The sequence below is a fragment of the Chaetura pelagica genome, unplaced genomic scaffold (assembly GCF_000747805.2).
Source record: "Chaetura pelagica isolate M959 unplaced genomic scaffold, ChaPel_1.0 scaffold188, whole genome shotgun sequence".
Taxonomy (NCBI): domain Eukaryota; kingdom Metazoa; phylum Chordata; class Aves; order Apodiformes; family Apodidae; genus Chaetura; species Chaetura pelagica.
In genome coordinates, this window is record NW_009954196.1 from 1,209,196 (window position 1) to 1,231,133 (window position 21,938).

The window sequence follows — 21,938 nt, forward strand, 5'->3', positions numbered from 1 at the left end:
GGAATTGTTTCCTCTGAAGATGCAAGGAAGCAGAATTAGGTTTGAATGGAAAAATCAAATAGAGCTGAATTGAGAAGGAACAAGAAATAACTAGTGTGAGTTTTTGAGGTGAGAGTTGAGTGTATTGCGTTGTAGGCTGTAAAACTGCTTAATTCAGTGACTAATGTAACTGTTGCTACTCAGCATAGCATGATGCCTGCCCCTGCATTCTATTGACACAGTCCTTAAAAATTAATTTGAAGTGCTGGCAGCAGATCTAACCTTACTTTATTATAGAATATCCACCTAATGTTAGACAGCTGTGCTGTGTTGTGAGTACCATGCATTGAGAAGCAGCACAAAATCTTTCTAAAGAAGTATTTTCATTTTATTTAAAACATTAAAAAAAATAAAAATGGAAAAAAAAAAAAGGAGGGTGACCTGGCTCCATGTAAGTTGGTGCAGTGCCATCCTGAATGTGTCACCTGTGGTACTAGTTTCCTAGAAGCAGGGCACAGTCTAAGTCCAGTGAAGGTGGGGATGATGCCTTCATGGAGATGAGGCTTTTGTGCTGTCTCTTAAGACAGGACACCTGATTCATACCAAATTTAAGTCTGAGTGGGTGAGAATTGGAGGTCCCCAAGAGAGTTTAAAGGCTTGGAGGGATGATTAAGCTTTAATGATGTTTTTCAGCCTCGTAAGCTTTTTCATATCGTGAAGCTGCTATTTTCCACATTGTTTTCCTAATGGTTTTAAATGTAAACAATGGCATGCTTCTCTTTTGTTTTCTGTTGAAATAAACTGCTCTCTAATAACATGAAGATAGCAATGAGGGAGAATTTTTTTTAATCTGGGATGCAAAATCTGTGTATGAGTCACACAAGTAGCATTAGACTGATGGTTACAGAGGATGTATTTTCAGTAAAAAATGCATTGAACTAAGCATGAAACTTGATTCTAACTTTGAATATACACTGATTTTGTTTACTCATTTATTTCAGAATGGCAGATTTTTTTCTGCCTTACACCATTTAAAAAATAATGCATAGTAGTTGGTTGTTAAATGAGGGCTGTTGTCTTAGAATTCTGTTCAGGAATTTTTATTTTTATTTTTTTTCCCACATCTGCACTTCATTTATGCTTGGCCTGTCACTTAAGTTTGGGTCTGTTCCTGCCTTGAACTAAGAATCAATCTGGGTGTCCCAGGCTTTGATGCAGTCCAAGTTTCAGGACAAGAGGGAGCCTTGAAAGCCATGATCCTTTCATTGCTTTCTTCTGTAGCTCTGCCATCTTTGTCCTGATGTATTGAAAAACACAGTGAAAGTACAAGTGAAGCAGCAAAATAAAATTCAAAAATAAGACAGCTGCAAAGCAACTTATTTAGAGCAATTTTAGCAGTGTGCTTGGACTTTATTTCAGAAGTGTATCCATAATTTTCCATGATTTTTTTTTTTTTTCCTTCGTGTTGCTCTTTCTGTAATTTCTCACAAAGTCTGCATCTGCCACGTTTAACCCCTCACTGTCTCCATTCCTGAACAGTCAGGTCAACAACAGAAAACTAAACTGTGTGATTGAATCAATACATCTTCCCTTTATTTGTATTTAGGCAGCCCTTTTCCTCCTGTAATTACCTAAGTAGCAGAAGGAAACCTTTTTGCTTGCTTTATTTTTTGTGTTTTGCTCAAGATACAGCCTTGGAAGAAAAAGATAGTATTTTTTTATTATTATTATTCTGAATGCAAAAAATTACCATTCTGTGTGCACAATGATCACTCTATTTGTGACAGAAGTTTGGGGCACAGGTAAAGTGACCCCCTCCAGCTCACAGCTTCACATTCACAAACCATAGCGCTCATGGAAGACTTCAACCACCCTGACATCTGTTGGAAGAACAGCTCTGCTGAACACAAACAACCCAGGAGGTTCCCAGAGTGCAAGGATGATAACTTCCTTTTCCAAGTAATCGAGGAATCAACAAAGAGAGGTGCTATGCTGGATCTTGTCCTCACCAACAAGGAAAGGCTGGTGACGGATGTTAAGCTCAAGGGCAGCCTTGGTCGTAGTGACCATAAAATGGTGGAGTCCAAGATCCTTCCCAGCAAGCTTACTACCCTTGACTTCAGAAGGGCAGATTTTGGTCTCTTCAGGGATCTGCTCAAGAGAGTATCTTGGGATAACATCCTGGAGGGTAGAGGGGCCCTTGAAAGCTGGCTGATATTTAAGGATCACCTTCTCCAGGCCCAAGAGCAATGGGTCCCAACTAAGAGGAAGTCAAGTAGAAACTCCAAGAGGCTGGCATGGATGAGTAAGCAGCTCCTAGAAAAGCTCAAACTTAAGAAGGAAGCATACAGGAGGTGGAAGCTAGGGCACGTATCCTGGGAGGATTACAGAGAGGTTGTCTGAGCAGCTAGGGATCAGGTGGGGAGAGCCAAATCCCTGCTAGAATTCCATCTTGCCAGGGATGTTAAGAACAATGAGAAATACTTCTTTAGGTATGTTGAGGAGAAAAGGACATCCACGAGAGTGTAGGTTCTCTCCTGAAGGAAACAGGCAAGGTAGCAACACAGGATATTGAGAAGGCTGAGGTCCTCGATGACTTCTTGCTTCAGTCTTCTCTGGCAAGTGCTCCAACCTCAACACAAAGGCCACAGAAGGTGGAAGCAGGGACTGGGAGAATGAATTACACCCCACCGTAGGTGTAGAGCAGGTTTGTGACCATCTGAAAAAAACTGAAGGTGCATAAATCTATGGGACCTGATGGGATTCACCCACGGGTCCTCAGGGAGCTGGCAGATGAAATTGCTAAGCCTCTGTCCATCATATGTGAGAGGTCAGGGCAGTCTGGTGAGGTTGCCGCTGATTGGAAAAAAGGGAACATAGCCTGTATTTTTAAAAAGAGGAAAAAGAAAGACCCAGGGAACTACAGGCTGGTCAGTCTCACCTCTGTGTCTGGCAAGGTCATGGAGCAGATCCTCCTGGAAAGTCTGCTAAGGCACATGGAAAATAAAGAGGTGATTGGTGACAGCCAGCACAGCTCCACTAAGGGCAAGTCATGCCTGACCAATCTGGTGGCCTTCAGCAACAAGGCTACACAGATGGTGGATGATGGCAGAGCAACTGATGTCATCTACCTGGATTTGTGCAAGGCATTTGACACTGTCCCACATGACATCCTGGTCTCCAAACTGACAAGGCATGGATTTGACAGATGGATCACTTGGTGGATAAGAGATTGGCTGGGTGGCTGCACCCAGAGAGTTGTGATCAATGGCTCAGTGTCCAATTGGAAGCAGGTGACGAGTGGTGTCCCTCAGGGATCAGTATTGGGACCACTGCTGTTTAACATCTTTGTTGGAGACATGGACAGTGAGATTGAGCGTATCCTCAGCAAACCTGATCTAGTGGTGGGGTTCCCTGCTCATGGCAGGTGGGTTGGAACTTGATGTTCTTTGAGGTCCCTTCCAACCTTAATGATTCTGTGATTCTGTGATAAGGTGTTCCTCTTGCACCTTGCACTTTCCTCTCTTCTCCCTTCACTTACACCATTTCTCTGGTTTGAGGAATGTATCCTTCAACAATTCCAAAATGTGAATTTTCAGTTTCTTGAAGTCTACTGAATTAAAATGCATTTTAAAAACCAACATGCACTCTCATGTGGAATAACTTTCTGGTTTTCACAAATGCTAACAAAATTACTTCATGCTGGTTAGCAACTCAAAAAAATGCGTCAGCCTGTAATGATTATTAGAATACTGTACAGAAGAATGATGAAAAACTCAAGTGAGGCTACAGGAAATAGAAATGGCCTTTTAAGTTAACAATAAACTTTTTTACTGTTGCCATTTAAAACAGAGAAATATTTCCTCATTTCCCAGCAAACATAAGTAGCAACAGAGGATGGTGCTAATTCTTCTCTTCAATTCCTTTATTCAACAGAAAAGCGAAGTTTTGCAGCCTGCCACTTGCTTGCATTGTCACTAATGGAGTTTTAAATGTTGCAGCCTGTTTCCTGCTGTAGTAAAGATTTGTATCTCTCTGACTAATGAGCCTAGATCATTAGAGCATCCATGTTCAAGGGCTGTCTTCGAAAGCAAAGCAGTCCTGAAGTCCACTGAAAAGTTACCTTAAATGATGTTTCTTTACCCATTTACTTAAAAAGGAACTTCCCAGGAATACTGTTCATGTAGGTGGCTAATAAAAACCTCTGATAGAGACAGAACCTGAATCTGAGAAAGCATTTTGTCTATTCAGGTATCAAATCATCCCACAGATCAATAATAGAAATGACTGTAATACCTGTTCAGGGATGTGAAACTCTCTAGGTGTTTCACAACATCATCTTCTATGCCTCAAAGGACACCATGATTAAAGAAAGACAAGATAAGCATGTTAACTAACCTTGAATACCAAATTAATGACCCAGAAACAAGCAGGAAGTGTTTATTGGAATATTTTTTCTTCTTTTGCAAATATTTCTAGGGCTTTTATTTTTTTTTTCCTGGAGAGACAATAGTCTGTAAATGAGATCTATGTGAGTCATTTTTAAGTGGATAAAGACTTTATTGTGAAGGGACTGCTGAATACTAATAAGTTTCTTGGGTATAAATTGCCCACCAATTTCTTTAAATGGAAAAAAATATGTTCTGTAGTTGACATAATTTTATATAAGATAGTTGTTTATATTCAATTATATGCAAGCCAGCCAAGGAACAATCCTAAGACAAGGAATACAGTGAATAATAATGGTTGTTCCAATCCAAATCACAGCTGATTCTTATCGTTTACCTATGCTACTGATGGCTCACTAAGAACATGCAAGTTAAACAGTTTTGGGGTTTTTTTTTAGCATATATATGAATACCTGTACTAGAACTTTATTGTAATAAATTTTATAAAGGAGAAAAAAGTGAAAACTGCTTACTTGACTTCTGCATGGTACAGCAGCCCTGCTAGACTGCAGAAGTCTGTTGTAGCTTCGTTTTTTTAATTGCCTCATTACTGCTGTGTGTTAGTCAGGGTAGATAAACAAGAGGGGCTCAAAGAAAGTCCTGAGTCCTTCCCTGCTGAATGTCAGGACTGAAAGCTGCTCTTTGCTCAGCCTGGGAGGGACAGCTCAGGCTCTTCCTACTTTTAAAGAGTATTTTCTACACCCTGCACAGATCCTGAGATCCCCTGTGGGTGTGTATACTTAATTTGTCAGTCCTTGATGGAATAGATGACAGTAATGGGGTCCACAGTAAGTTTCTAATCCTCACTTACCTAATTGTAATTGTTAAAACAGCTCCTGCCTTTTAGATCTGTGGTCCAGTTTCAGCAAGTCTTTTAAATGAGCTGAACAGGTGGTTGAAGTGAACTTTTACAATTTATTTAGTTCTTAAAATGGTCTGTTAGACTTTAATAATTCTTGAACAAAGGACTAACATCTATGAAAGGTGACTTTGTCTCTTCTTAGCAATAGTTGTAGAGATGAATTTCACCTTCAGCAGTCATGGTAAGAGGCTATTCCAGAGAACCTATCCTTATCCTCCCTATCAGTATTTTTATACCTAACTGGCTTTTAGTGATACAGCTTTTTACTTTCTTTGGTGGAAAACCCCAAATATTTCCTTGGTCTACATGCATTCTTTTGAGTAAAGAGAATTAAGATTTTTGGATTAAATTATAGAATTGGTTGTTTTCTGAGACTGCATGAAAAAGGAGAAAAGTAAGTTGGCAGCCCATTCTTTTTGAGTAGTGTTTTTTTCACAGCAGATTCATCAGCTCTACGTCTTATGATGTATAGATATCCCTGCTTCTCTTGGAGACTCAAAAGACAGACCCACAATTACTTTATTTTGTGGGTGATGATCTTCTGAAACCTGATTACCTTACTTGTATGTTTTCTCAAGATAAGATCCTATCTGCACTGACTCATATTTTTAGTCATGATGATTTGTCTTGCTTTTTTATAAGAAGCTTCTGTTGATGTGAGGTGTTTTTCTTTAGTCTGGGTCACATGCTTTTCAGCTTTCTAACAGGCTATTTACAGGAGACAGACCTTTGTCAGTTGAAGGTCATTAATGAATTTTCTCTATAAAGTTCAGTAATTGAAATATTTTTATTTTAAATATACACAACAAAATAACATAAAATTTTCAATGAAAGCATGAGTTTTAAAATTTTTAGAGTACATGAAAACTTTCAGGTGTAATAAATACAGGGTCATGATCCAGAAGGTATTTTTTTATTACTTGGCCAGATACAGGAGGCTAAAAAGAGACTGCCAAGCAATTTCTGCAATTTCAGTAGAGCACAGGCAAGCTTTAACAAACATACGAATATATTAGAATTTTAATATTTTTATGTACCTATAAGGTTTCTGCCTTGCATTCACTTCAAATAACCCTGCTATTGGAATCCAGAGGGAGTAGCAAGCAGCCTGAAAAGTCACTAAAGTGCAAATAGTGTGTGTTTTATTTTAGCACACATTTTTCACTTGACAGTAACAAAACCATCAGAGAATGGTTTCCCTTGAGTTGCTGGACTGCTGAGAACCAAGTTTCACCCATCAGTTGTACTAACCAATAGAAGGGAGCAGCAGCAATCTGCTTTGTAAAGGAATCTGTAACAAGGGCAAAAGATTTTGTTTCTTAAAATCAAGGCAACATGTTCTTGGGAATGAGATCTCCTGTTTGCATGCAAGGAACAAAATAGCCAGCAATATGCATAAAAGCAATAATATAAATTCCCTCATGAAGATGTGGACCTGTTGAAGCATGTCCAGAAGAGGGCAATGGAAATGATCCAGAGGGCTGAAGCAGCTCTCTTAGGAAGACAGGCGGAGGGAGTTGGGGTTGTTCAGCCTGAAGAAGAGAAGACTCTGGAGAGACCTTGCAGTAACCTGAAAGGAGCCTATAAGAAGGGGGGGGAAGAGCTGTTCACAAGGGCATGTAACAACAGGACAAGGGGTAATGGTTTTAAGCTAGAAAAGGGTAGATTTAGGTTGGGTTGGACATTAGGAAGGAGTTATTTAAGGTGAGGGTGCTGGATCACTGGAATGGCTTGCATAGAGAGGTGGTGGAGGTTCCATCCCTGGAGGCATTCAAGGTCAGGCTTGATGGAGCTCTGAGGAGTCTCTTCTAGTTGGAGGTTTCCCTGCTCAATGTAGGGGGGTTGGACTAGATGACCTTTAGAGCTCCCTTCCAACCCAAGACACCCCACATGGGTTGGAACCTCACAGCCTGTAAGAGTTGGTAGAAAGTGGTATTATTCTCCGAAATTTGGTGTTAATGAGGAGATGAACAACACTCTAAGTAGAAAGTTTAAAGTAAAATAAAACTCTTATCACTGTGAGAATTTCCAGGTGGTTCCTTTTGCCAAATAATTTTTCTCCGTAAATGTTTTTGTGATCCTTGTCTTCTACAGCTGTGAGCTGAATTCAAAGCTGCAGAAAACACATGCTAAAGAAATAGATGAGAAAAATAAATGCAATTGTTTCAATAGAATGAAAAGGAAGTTATTTTTTTTTAACTATTTTTTTCTTCTTTTTGTCAAGACAAAAGTAAGCTGTGACTGGATTTGAAGTTAGTGTTGTAGTAGTTGTAGTTGGAAAGAACATTTTCTGGAATGAATTAAAATAATGTATTTTATCTTAGCCAAAAGTAGACAGTGTTCCTTCTGAAAAATGAGTCATTTTGCAGAGCTAGAGAGTTAAAGACGAAAGTTCTTCTGAAAGAAAGACTCAGCTTCTTCAGTCACTGCATGAACATAGTGTTTTGTTAAAAAAATATCGCCAGTACCCAACTTGCATGGAATACAACCAAGGAAATGTTCATCTTTTAGTGGCCCGTTAAAGCGTTATTTTGCTGTGTGCTCTGACAGGACAGTGTTGCATTTAATATTCAAAGGAGTATGTGCATTGTGGCCTAAAGTAATGATCATAGATCTGGTTACCTCAGTGTGTTGTGGAAGTACAGCTGATACTAGCCCAATAAGGTTCTGAACAATAAGCATCCTCTGCTAAAATATAGATTGACATTTTTGCACTAGAAATAATAATAATTTAGCAGTACTCTGCCCCTTAAACCCCTTAGACTTAGAGAGCTGGAGTTTTATGCTTGTATCTCTAGTGGTTCACCCACCAGCCTCCCAAGAATAGCAAGCATAAGGCTCATAGTGTCAGAAGTGATTTCAATTATGAAAAAAAAAAGTACGTGAGAAGAGAAAAAGACTTTTTTCTTGTCTGTAATATTTTTTTTTCATTTTTCTGTCACCTTATCATTAAAACTAACAGATGTAAGAGATTGGACTTTCTACCTGAAGTATGTGGACTTAAAGTTTAGACTGTTTATACTCTCCCAATACTGATAGAAGAGTATGAGCTATGGTGTTAATATAGACAGGCAAAACTCAAGAGAGTCAGTGGGTATTTGCTAGTATTTTGAGAATAGCCGAGAAACTTTACTTGCAACTCAGATAAAATACTGATTTACTTATTCAATAGATTTTCCTTGGTTAGTACGACTTCACAAAATGAAAATTAAGGAAGGAACTAATTTATTTGCTCCATAGCAGTTTGAAGATCCCTCTAACCAAAGGTCTGTAATCACAGAAAAAAAGGTTGTGTTAACTGAGTGGAGCAGAACCAAAAACTGAAGTTCCTAGAAGTAAAAGCGTAAGTAAGCAGCAAGTTGTCGCAAATACTTTCTGGCTTGAGTATTACAGGAGTAACCAGAGCAGCAGCATGCAAAGACAGAGTGTTAAAGAGAAGTGTAACCCATTATCTTTAAAATCCCATCAGATACAAAGCTCCATTTCAGACTGGTACAACAGTCTTTCGGTACAGCCATACAGCTATGGCTATTCCACCATCAGTAACGCACACCTGCAGTGCTCTATGTTGGAAGAACTTACATTGGAGGGGGTTTGTGCAAGTATTTGTCAGGAAATTTGCCTAGTTTTACATAAAAGGATGGTAATTGTTTCTTCTGGTGTGTGTCACTGTTAGATTTGCTCCTTTACGTTTAGTGTTGAAATTACTTTCTCAGAGAAGACCTGGTGTTTGAGGGAGTCAGATGCTGGTCTCATGTCTTGTATTTTCTCTTAAAAGCATCCTTATTCATGTTGTTGCTTTAAGAAGAAATGCATTGTGTTTTCAGGTACTAACCTTTATTACACTAGCTGCATTTAAATGGATGCACATTATATTTCAAAACAAAATTTCATAAGGTCACAGACGTAGTTTCATATTTAGAGTATGTATATGTCCAGGATTATGGTGTTCCATCTTCTTTGAAACCAGATAATCTGGGAAGTGCTGTGAAAGAAGCAGTCGTATTGCTTCCATCAGAATTAATGATCTCTGTACCTAGATCCTCTGAACTTCCTGAAAATCTCACCCTTGCACTATAAAAGCTACCTTGAGCTTATTTGATATCTATACCTATTACTCCTTATTAAAATCCTAAATCTGTGAGATTATTTTTATCATACGGAACTGTAGCTGGGGGTGTTTTCAGGCTGTATATATACTGCTTTCATTAATTGCATGTATATGATTTTTTCAGCTGAGGCTGATTTAAGCAGTGGAGGCCTGTATCCATTAAGTGCAAAAAGTAAGATGGTGGAGATGCTTGGACAGAAATATTCTTATTTCACATGTACTTAATTCATATATCAAATTTAACCAAATGCCGATGAAATCCTGTTTGGGTGATTGGTAAGACAAGACATTAAACATTTATATACTTCCCCTTGTAAAGTTTGGTCTGTTATTATTTAAAATGTGTCTGATAACTCTATATTAGAAACCTGAAAGGATGTATTATTTGAGATTATTGATACACTACAGACCAGAAGAGGGCTATAAAAGCCAATTCAGTGTATTAGATTTTTTCTTTTTCTGCTTTTAATTATTTCTTTTACCTGATGTTCTCTTTGCAAGCTATTTTTTGATGTTGGCCTTTTCTTCTTGCCTCTGTTTCTGAATAGCAGTACTCCATTACTTACCATAACAACTTACTGTATGTAAAGTGGGTTTTGGCTGTTGTTCCTCCTCTCCTCTGACTGTTTTTTGGGTTTTTTCCCTCCTCAGCCAGCTACTGGGAATATGATTCTTAACATAGTGGGAGAGACTAGTTCATTTGCTTGAGGAGCATTGTGCAGGAGCTATCCCAAATCTGGTTGGGTGTCACCCCTGATGCTACCCAGAGTCCTGGCTAAATTGCATGCACTTTTTATATGCCTAATAGCAAATCATGCAAAGAAACATATTTAAGGCTATTCTGTTAATCGGTGTGACTTCTTTGTGTTCATTTTCATAGTTGTCATTAAGTGATAGTGGGTTTTTTCTGGAACTGGATGATCTTCAAGGTTCCTTCCAGCCCAAAACATTCTCTGATTCATGTTGATTTAGGATCACCATATGAATTTATAAACATCTACTCAAGAACATGTTTAAGTATATGATTTCAGCAGGAGGAAGTTAATGTGGTCAAATCTGCCTTGCACTGCCTTCCCTAACTAGTTATCATATGAGCTTTTGCCAGGACATAAAATACTATGGAGAGCTTCCTCTTAAAAGCACTTTCCTCAAAGGTTAATAAATTTTTACTGAGAATTAAATTTGTATAAGGTTTTGGTTATGAAATTTAGATTTTTCAGTTTTAAAAAGTAAACTTATGTGGCTTGAGCTAGAAATGGGAAACTTGGACATTATTTTTTTCCCTTAACCCAATACCCATACACTAGCACATGAACACTTGTAGTACAGAAAGATTAGATTAAAATAATAGCTCAATCCCATTAAAGACCTAAGGGCTGAAGCTGAGGTTAAAGCTCAGTAGGCCTTCCCTGCTGCTCCTTTTTGCTCGCAGCTGTGAATATTGACTGTTAAGCCCAGATGCTGAACTTCACAGAATTTCCTTGAAGCTAATGATGCTGGCTCATTCCACTCAGGATGCATGCAAGTATCCATGTCAATACTGCCAGTTGTGTATTAAGAACCTAGGAATTTGAGAAAGAGAATATTTATTTTCCCTTATCATCTTTTTCTAGGCAATCCAGGCAGAGTACTGTAGATCTGAAGGTAATGAACAAATGCATTTGTGTCAAGCAAATGTTTGTTTTCCACTGATAAAATAAATTGTTGTGCTGAGGATGCTTTTTTGTCATAGAGTAATGCTTCTGATGCTTAGTAAAACAGCTAGTGGGGGTGCAATGGAGCAGGAAGCAGGTCTGCAGTGGGAAAGGATGGGAAAACTGTAACAACAATGTTATCCTTGGGTGAAAATGTCAAATATATATTACAAGCCAACACGAATGTCTGTTTTTTGTAGTTAGGTTTTTAGATGCTAGGCATTCCTTCACTGAAGCTCAATATATTAATGCTGCTACCCATAAAATCTTGTAAATTGCTGGGTGCTAGGAAGGTAATTGGATTGCTGTCTTTTAGGGTAATACCACTCTAAAATTCTACAGTAAGAAGAGCAAACAAGGATAGTATCCACCAAACCTTTGTAAATACTGAGGGCTTCTTTACCTTTTGATGACTATTACTATATCCATGTAATCCCAGTGTCTTTGTTTTAACTTTAGTGAGGATGAAAATTGCACTGCTGAGGGAAATAGTAGCTGTAAAGAAACCTGATCCTAACAGTTGAATTAAATAATGAACAAAATTATCACATTAAATTGTGAAGGACTGGCTATGTACTGCTTCTAATGGCAAGTTGCTGACTCTGAAAAAAACATTGTATAGCAAAAATCTAATGAAGGTCTCTTCAATCAAACTTATGAGAAAGATATAACAGAGGAAATCTAATCCCAGACTGGTATGTTATACAGACAGACAATATTATGGTCCAATCTAGGCAAAGAAAAATCTATTCCCAGAATAAAACACAACACTGAATTTCAGACTTATTTTTTCTGCAGAGCTGAGCATATTTGAACTTCTCTTCTTCTAAATCACTTTTCCCATTTTGCCTTGTTTCACCTCCCTAAATTTCATTTGGAGCATCACATGTAAAGCCAGACTGGGCTGCTTCTTGTGGACCTTCCTTCCTCATGGAAAGGGCTCTCTTCTTCTGGTGCATAGAATTGAATGGAGTGATACGAGGATATGTTGTTCCCTCTCTGGCTATCCTTGTCTTCCTACAGACCAAACTCATGACTTTATAAATTATTAAACTTTCCCAGGCCTTTGTTTTTTACATCTTGTAAAACTGGGGCTAAGAAAATTTCCCTATTGCTATAAATAACTGTGAGCTGAGGATATAATCTGGAAATCCTTACCCGTAAACTAATGAAGAACTTTCCCTTACAAGTAATCCTTCTGATGATATTATTTGTTAGACAGATTGCTCCCTGACACTGAGGATGCATTAACAGGAGATAATGCCAGCTCATTTGCTTTTCCATTTCCTATGGAGGATACTCAGGGGCAGTGGTGACCTTGGAAGGTGACAGGAAAAGAACCAGTTGTTTCTTTGACGTGTATGGGGATGAATGCTGTTTTACTCCCATCCCCTTTTATCTTTCTTCCTGTGACCTGATTCAGCATCTTGTATATCTGATGAGAGCACCTTTCCCTGTTTATCTTGGAAAAATTCTGTAAAATACTAACTAGCTCACCGTCCTCTTTCTACTGCAAGTCTTCTACGTTGCTTTGACCTGGAATGGAAAGTTTTTATCTGGCATCTCGCTGCTGTGGCACCCATTTACTCTCCTGAAAAATTCCAGATGGGTCAGGAGAGTGTAGGGAAGGGATTTTTCTCTGCCAATGTAGGTTTTACAGTACTTGCTGAAAGCTGTTTCCTGAGACTCTCTTGCTTCTGGTATCTCTTATCTATATGAAGATGCTCCTCTGCTGGCCAGGCTTATATACATACTTTCTGTTTTGAGACACCGCAAATAATTTTGTGATACAAAAAGTAATCCTGTGAAGCTATTTTTAAAAACTTTGTGCTGAAGATATTTTGGTAGCCTTAACATCTTGAAGGACTTGCTGCTGCATGTTTATTTTTGCTTCCTCCTTCACCGTAGAACTTGAATGCCTGTTGTCCTGCAAGTCTTTTCTGATATCTTTACCCTTTCCTACGTTTTTCACTGTACCTCTTCAAATCAAGTGTCATTAATTTGTTCTAGCCTTCAGGGGAGGGTGGGAGAAAATTAACTCCTGTTACAAGGAGTGAACTGGGTTGGTCTTTACAGACACTAGCATTACAAGTGCTGGCAGAACAGAACACAGGATAGTGTCCCCTGTATTGCACAGAAGCACCTGTTCCCAAGATACTTCTGTTTTCCCCTTTTTCCACAATACACAGAAGGAAATTCGGCAACAAAACAATATTGTCAAATGTGGCATTGATGGTCCATTTGTGGTTTCCTTTGTGTATGGCTGATGATTTCTGGCCTTATCTTTGGTGAAGCAAGCCTCTATGAAAATATGTAATTGCAGTTTTTTGGTAGTGCCAGTTCACTCTGGTAGTATAAATTTGTCAGTTTGCATGCAGAGATTGAAGGGGAAAAGATAGGTGAAAGCCTATTATGATTGTGCTAGATAGTGAGATATGAATGAGATCATGCTTCTTTTGGAAATGCAGAGCTGTGTTGTTAAATACACTTAGAATAACAAACATGCATATGAAAGCCTATTATGTTGAGTCTAGTAGATGTTTTCTTAGGATAAGTTACCTAGCAAGCTGCCTAATGATTCTGACTTTAATTTGAATAAGTCATGAAAAATGCAAGTTCTTTAAATATCTCACTTATAAACAGAACTGCATGACTATAAAACAATGTATGTAACTTAGTCACTGAGTTTGTCTCAAGTACAGCTTTAGTGAGCAGCTACAAATGAAAGCTTCTGTAGTTTCTTCTTTTGTTTTGTACTTCCACCTTGTTCTCTAAAAAGTGAGCAAGAAAAGTGCCCAATCTTTAACAATTAAAAAATATATATACTAAAAAGCCATGGAACAAAAACTCTGGCTTTTTGAGCATTTCATGCCGCTGTGGCAATATATTGTATTCCTCAAATTCATATACTTGAAAAGAAAGATCATTCAAGATGAAAAATTATGTAATCAAAGACATATGACACTCATATATGACTTTCTTCCTACATCTTGAGTAAAGTGAAAGCCTTCCGGTTAATAATTGAGCCCTTCAGGAGCAATGCATTAGTTTTTCTTGATGCTCCTGAGAATTTCATGCAAGTAGCTCTTGCAGGTGTTTTCCCTCATATTTATTGTTTGGCTAAGGAAGCCAAGCTGCAGACTTTCATCTAGTTGTCTTTGCTTTTTGCCTTTGTGTGTCCACTGTTGCTTGTAAGTACTGCTTCCTCACTTGGCTTCTTCATTCAGCCTTTGGTAACTTTTCATTGCTCCAATCTGCTTCCCTGGAGAAATGATTGGGTCATACTTCCCATTGAGGTATGCAGCCTCTTTACCATCCTTCCCTGTAGACCTGGAAAAATGATCATCCATGAGACAGCTCAGACTTACTTTGTGAGTAAGGCTTTGTAAGTACTGGGTGTCTCTGGAAAACCTGAAACACGGATCGTATTCAATATCAGACTATAGTGTTACACCAATTAAGTATATACAAGATAAATGAGAAAATACATGCAGCTTATCCTAACTGTTGTGGATATAAATTTTTTTAATTGACATAGTGTTTCATGTACTATGAATATAAATTTCGTTCTTAATATCCATCTGGAGTGGGAAACCACACAAAATAATTTCTGGACTGAGTTTGTGTGTAGTGAATATTTAGTCATCTGAAGCACATTTTTGGACTTCGTATTTGTGCCTGTAAGTCATTGCAATCTAAATCACTGCTCTGCCACTGTCTTATGTAAATATGCTGGTGCTTTGGTCTTCTTTTAGTGGTTCCTGTTCAATGTTGTTTGTTCCTTCAGCATAAATCAGAGGGAGATCCTCACAGTGAAGCCATCAGAAACATAATTAGGGTAACAATTTCTACAAATGAAAAAACTTCTCCCTTCCCTCTCCCATGTCCAGTTTCTGGTTTTATAATAAAATGATATTTTAGAGAGAGTTACATTGGGAAAATTCTGGTGTTATAGTGTAAGGGGGTGTAGTGGACCAAAGGACTCATCATCTCAACAAGCAGAAGTTGCTGTTTACAAGCATGATTTCTCAGTAAGTGTGTGGACAGTCCTGTGAACTTGAATATTTTGGAGGGACTCACATCTCCCCTGAAAATGTCCTCAACAGAGGTAAATTTCTAAGAGGTCCACAACCAACCGGTCTTCCCTAAACCTTCTGATTGCAGTAATTCAGTAGGAGAACAGTTTACAACAGCTAAAAACCCCCTTATTTACATAGCATGCTGTGTATTTCTGGAGCCTGCCACCCAGAGAGGTTAGGTAGATGGACACTATGGACAGCGTCAGTTAGACTAGTTCATGGGCAGTAAGTTTGGTGCCTGAATTGATCCCTGTAAATGGTAAGTCAGTTGAAAATCACTAAATAAAGTTAAGCAGTCTTTTAAGGGTAACAGTATGCTGTCAGATTATTTTGGTATCGTAAATTGATGAGTGTAGAAAGGCCATGACTTGATGGCACTTTTGGGAAACCTGAATTTCTAATAGAGCCATACTACCTGGTGTTCCTCTTTTTGACAAATTTGTTTTGTGCAAACACAGCTGCTCTTTATGTTAAACCCACACACATACAAACTGTGTTTTATTTTCCCTGTGTTCATACTTTAAATCCTGGAGTTTGTCATTAAGAATTGAATTTCCTGCCTCACTGCACCTTTTTATTTTCATGCTATTTGATGGAAAACTGTTCATATCCTGTTGTTCTATAGCAAGTGCTCTAGTACCAAAGTTCACGTACAAAAAAGAACATTTTTGGCAAAATTTAAAGGAATGGCAGCTCCAAGAGTAATGCTTGTATGAGAGTATACATTAATGTAGAATAATTGGTGTGCTTTCAAAACTTTTGTTTATAGTACAAAGGGAGAGGGTAGTAACTTAAAGAGCATTGCAGTGGCAATATGGAGTGGAACCCCTCCTGTGGGCTTTTGGTGGGACAGTGCTCCAAGGTTCTTTGTTAGTGATGAGAAGCTGTGAGACAAGCTGTGAAAGGGATGGCAGAGTTAATGGTTGATGGATGTTTCAGACTTCATGAATAGACATATAATGCTGGATCTCTGCTGCTTCTACCTAATGAAAAGTAAATATTAATCCAGCTGCCTGGGATATCTTCCAGGTTTGAGACTCCTAGGAGTTGGAAAAGAAAGGTGGCAGAACTGTAGCTTTAGAAGCAGTTGCTTTCTATCTATAAATGGACTATAGTCCTGTATATGTACAAAATTGGATGGTTCAGGTCTATAAACTCAGACCTGGAAAAGAAAGTTCCTTAAGCTATTTTGTGCTGTGTCAGGCAAAATACTAATTGGATTAACTGTAAGAAACCTTGTAGTCTTTCAGTAGGAATTCTGGGATCTGACCATTCTAAATTAAATCTCTGTTAGTTTTGAGTGTCGTCTTTTCCTCCCACTGCTGTTACCTGCTGATTTTAAGCTTCTCTTTTGGAACTACTTTAATTGCTTGGCAAGGTTTGGATCTGAGGGCTTTTTAGATTTCTTTTTTTTTTTTTTTCTTTTCTTTTTTTTTCTTTTTTTTTTTCCTGGAGACATTTACCAAACTGTTGTCAAGTATAGAAAGAGTAGGCTGCTGCTTGCGAAGTGCCTGGAGTATCCATTGAGTATTGACTCTCAGGTCCAATTCAGAATTTTGCAAGTTGTGGGACTGCAGGGCTCTGAACATTTTGTTTCTGTCCTCTTCACTAGTTTGCTGTCTGATTTTCTGACTTGTCACAAATTCAGGGACGTACAGCTACTTGGAGAAAGTGCTCTGACCTTCCAGGTTTCTCCCTAACAGCCTCAATGTATTTTCCTGTTAACACAAACCCACATTAAAAAAAAACAAACAAAAAAAACCAAACCAAACAAAACCACCACAGACCAAAAAACAGCTTGTTTCCTTGTACTTTAGTGAAAGAGCAGAAGTTAAATCCATTTTTAAAATCTTTCAGGTTTTTGCATTTGGTGCAAATGGGGGCGGGCGGTAATTGAGAGAGCTGTACAGTTATATAACTAAAAGCTCTTCTGGTATAAGTTGGGAGAGCAGATTGCTTGGCCATCAATATGCGACACGTGTTCTTAATCTTCCCACAGTGTCCATGCAGAGGAGTACAGGCGAGCAGTGTGTATTGGTTTGGTAGATTAATGTGTTCAAATAAAAATGCTATTAAAAAATTTCAATTTGGTACAATTTTTTTCTGGAGAAACAGAGATGTTGATATACCACTCGAGGATTTAAATAGTATTTATTTTGCATAATTGATGGTAGATATTTTTTTGAGATAGAAATTCATAGCTGTTGATGACTTTCAATATTAAGTTTATAATCTGTAAATTTTAGGGGGAGGGGGACCAACTAGGAAAAGGAAATCATTCAATGTAACAAAGTGGTGACAAGAGTACTGTATTGCAATTTTATGGGGGAAATACCCTGTTACTATTACAGAAGAATTTTCAGCTAGCCAGCACTCATGAATTGTGTCACCAATTTAGCATAAATATTCATGAAAGAAGTGACTGGGACATGAGTGTATTTTTCTGTACACAGGGCAGGGGGGGTGGGAATGTGTGTGATTCACTCACTGGTTTGATTGGGGGGGTTGGTTTTTGGTTTTAGTTTTTTGATGTAATGACAATATTGATCCTATTTTTAGTGTATGCCTTCAGAGAAAAGTGATTGAAGTAAAAAATAGAATGTGGCACTGCACTGAGGTGAAAGACAGTAACATAAGAACACTCTTTGCACTGTGAGTTTATTTGGTTTGGTGTTACAGCTGTTCTGTATTGTCCTCTTGTAGCTATGTGGAGATGTGACTTCAGCTTCTCCATGCCATGTTACAAATGTGAGGTCTGATTATCCGTGATGGAACACAACCATTACAGCAAAGAGAGAATGTTAAGTCTACTGAATTTCATGCTAACAATTACTAAGAAGCTGTGCTGCTGTTGCAAGATAAGGTCTATCTTGGATCCTTAGTTTACTCAGTTTCTTCATAAACAGCCTTCCAGTTTGAAAATAAGATAATTTTTTTGAGTCACTGAAGAGAGAACTGGTCTAAACTGACCTCAGTAAGTGTCAAGGCTGTTAACATTTTCTTTGTTAAGGATCATTGGCAGAAAAGGCCTGGGCTTGGCCCTAAACTGGAGGGGTGGGGGAAGAAGTTCTCTTCCTCCCTTGGGTAGAGGAAACAAAGCAAGGGAAAACAAAGTAGGTTTTGACAGAGCACTGTTAGTTAAGCTTCCACGGGGGCCTCCAAAAGCATTGCTGCTTTCCTGCAGATGCTTACGATCACCCACCACGACGTTTTCAATTTGATAATACAGCCAAGCTAATCTTTTAACTCCAAAACACAGAAAGAGGCATCCCTGCTTAGCCCCGGCTGCACATCACTTGTGTTCTGTCTGGCATGTTTGTTTGGGCTGCTTTTTCTAGGGAAGCTGCTTGTTAGATTGACTTCCTTGCAGTGAACTGAAACCAACCGTAATTATATAAGCTTAAATAAAGTGGGAGAGGTTAAAGCATAAAAAATCAGTTTCCTCTTCTGTAAGATGATGAGTTTTGGGAAAGCAAGTAGGCCATTTTTCTATACAGAAACCAGTAGTCAGAAATCTGTCTTTTTAACCAGTGGCATACACAGTGTTGGTGTTTGTCTGCATTTAAGATTAGGAGAAATAGAGGAGTGATGTCAAAAGAATGAGCAACCTTGCTTGAACATGTTCTCTTTTTCAGTACAACTTTGGATTGTCTTACTGTTGCCAGAATTGTGTACTTTGCCGGGCAGTAGGAGGAATGGACAGGTACCTATGAAAATAAGAGGTCAAATTTGCCTAATGGCTCTCCTTTAATGAGTTGGTAGCCTTTTGCACACATGTATATGGATGGAGGAAACAGAAAACAGATTCTGATGAGCAGCTGCCACATCTCACTGGTTGTTTAACTAGAGGATGATGCACAAAATTGTCATAACACCTTTCTCGTAAGACAGTGACTTCAGAATGCGTATGCCTAGGATGAACTTTGTGTGGTGAATCTGAATATTGTTCTTTTTCTCTTCCAGTTTGTGGAGACATCCATGGTCAGTTCTTTGACTTGATGAAACTGTTTGAAGTGGGAGGTTCTCCTGCCAACACGCGGTATCTCTTCTTGGGGGACTACGTGGACAGAGGGTACTTCAGCATTGAAGTAAGTTTCTTATTTCTGTTTTTGGCTGTGAAACTGCCTATGGCCTATTGTGTATATTTAGCATCGTAATTTAACCAGTTTAGGAATAATCAAGCTCTTAGCAGATCACACTTGTGAGCTAAAAAAGTCAATGTTCAGGTTGCTGATGGTGTTTTCTTAAAGGTTGCTTGATATCCAGCCAAATCCTACCGGTCTGTCCTGGAAAGCTGATGGTGAGCAGACTTTGGTGCTAACTAGTGGCCATACAAACATAGTACAGAAGTCAGGCTGCTGTGCAGCTTGTGCCAGCTAAATATGATGAATAGACATGAGGCATTAGAAAAGAGAAGTAACAGAAAAACTAAATTAACAACTCATTGTTTAATTTGACATTTAGATTTATTGATCTGAGTCTCATGGATGCAAAAATTTTATGAAAATGGAAGTACTAGGCTGGAGGTAAATGGAACAAAAAGCCAGCAGATTATATGCAGTGCTGGAGAAGGATGAGTTCTGTTTAGATGTGGCATGCAGGAGTGAGTGATCTCCGGCTTGTGATGCAGCACTTGAACGCACAGAGAAGTGATACACAAACTCCAGTATCAGGTTGTAGAATGTGGAGGTCAAATTACATCATCTGTAGCTGGCTTGTGGAAGAAGGTGTCCAACATGCCCACCTATGACTTATAACAAGCCAAATACCAAGCACAAATACTTTGTTACAGTGTTCATAAAACAAACTGTTTTTTTTATTTCCCTTCTGTATTGCTCCTTGATTTTGCAAACTGAGAGATGAGGTGCACGATTATCAAATAAAACCTAATCTGGATTTGTTAATTCAGGTCATAGTTAATCTAGTCCTTGAACGATCAGGCAGAAACCCTTGCAGAAGCTTTTGAGCTACAGCTGGACTCCTTTCTCTGAGAATTTCAGTCAGGGGTGAGCACTGTTAAAAGCTATATAGGCCCTATAGCACATGGCTGTGTCACTGTCAAGATAAGATTGCAGCATGTAAAAACACACATACTGCTGTTTCATCCTACATACCACATCTTAGCACACTGTTGCCATATTGGTGTAAAAATACATAATCCCAAACAGCTGAGTTATTTTTGTTTGTAAAATGGCACAGTGCATTATCTTGCCAGTGTTATATTTATAGGGTGAATAGAAATTTCTTAAATATAAGATTCAGTAAAACTAGCTTTTATTTGTTAGTTAATTTAAAATTTAATTTTCAATGTTAACAGAATCTTTTCACATATTTTTCAGATACAAATATTCTGTTCCAAGTGCAAATGCTCTAAATAACGAAGAATTGCAAGGTCTTTCACCTGTCTGCCAAAAAACAATACAGTCAGGATTTAGTCTCATACTGGAGTCAGCACTTTAGTAATGATGGGGTTTTTGAGCCACGTTTGTTTGCTCCCTTTTCTCATCCATAGTGAGCTGTGAGCTAAATCATTGCTGTGGATTACCATGCTGGATTGCATGAGGGACGTTTGGAGTTGTGGGGCGTGGCTTCATAGACTTAAACTGTTGTGCAGGTCAATCTTGAACTACCATTTTTCAGTTGCAATAACCTAATTCACATCTCCTGTAGACCTCAGTTGAGCCAAGTTGTATCTGGAAGAGAAGAGTTTAATGTTCATTTATATATATGTTTTTAATATAAGAAATAAAACAAGTGAATTTGCTTCATCTTTCAAATGCTTGTGACAGTTTGCTGAAATCTCCTCCAGGGCTATTACCAATTAAAGGCCTTAGCAAGTTATATAACACAAAGTAAAATATCTTATGGGTGGGAAATAAGCCCCTTAAAATTCCTCATTTAGCAACCTGCACATATATATTTAGCAAATTACATTCTGAATTTAGTTTTTCCATGCTGGAACATTACTTTTTCACTGGAAGCAGCACTGTCTTCTGCCAGCACCAAGGAAACACCTGAATGGTCACTTACATTATTCCTTTTTGTATATAATGTTCTCAAATCACTACTGGTTTTGGTCACATAACTGATTCTCCCCGCCTGTCACCTTGAATAAAGAATGCCTTTGAAAGGAAAGGCAGTTTTTTGTTTTGTAAGTGTACTTGGATGGAGAGCTGTGCATTCAGGCATGAACTCAGCACAGTAAGTAGGGAAGGAAAATGGTGAAGAATGCAACTTGGCATGCTGGGAGGGGGGTGTGCTTTTTGTGCAGAAGAGGCACTGAGCACATTTAGTAGGCACCAGCTCTTGCCACTACTTTGTGCTGGAGAAGTTGTGGTAGTAAACGGTCTTGCCCTTAGCTCAATGCGTGTTTCTACCACGTCAGTCACATGGTGATCTTTATTCTGTCAATCTGTTGGCTCCCCTTTCTGCTGAGACTATTGCAGTTGAGATCTTTTAAAAAAAATCAAGTAACTGGTCCAAGGTGCTAATCAGGAGTAATAAAAGCTTTTTAAAAAATCCCTTTGATTGCAGTGTGATATCTAGTTAAAAATGACACCATTGAGCCTCGACCTAGCTGAGTTCTGGTAGTGGGTGAGATAATCCTTGTCTGTGGGTTGCAAAGCATTTGGGATTCTTCTGGATAAAAGGTACTATATAATGTAAGCTATTATCATAAAGACAGAGGAAGAAATTGCATAAGGTAGGTGGAAGACATTTGATAATGCAGAGGGGAAAAAAAGTATTTGCCTAAGGCACTCAGCA

General features: G+C 38.5%; 1 protein-coding gene across 1 annotated transcript in view; it reads left to right on the top strand.

Moving 5' to 3' along the window:
* Window positions 1-21,938, top strand: part of PPP3CA (protein phosphatase 3, catalytic subunit, alpha isozyme) — a 110,143-nt gene that overhangs the window by 37,850 nt on the left and 50,355 nt on the right. Inside the window, exon 3 of the mRNA XM_010003180.1 lies at window positions 19,137-19,261. Coding sequence (XP_010001482.1) covers window positions 19,137-19,261 — 125 coding nt within the window. The remainder of the gene's footprint in view (window positions 1-19,136; window positions 19,262-21,938) is intronic.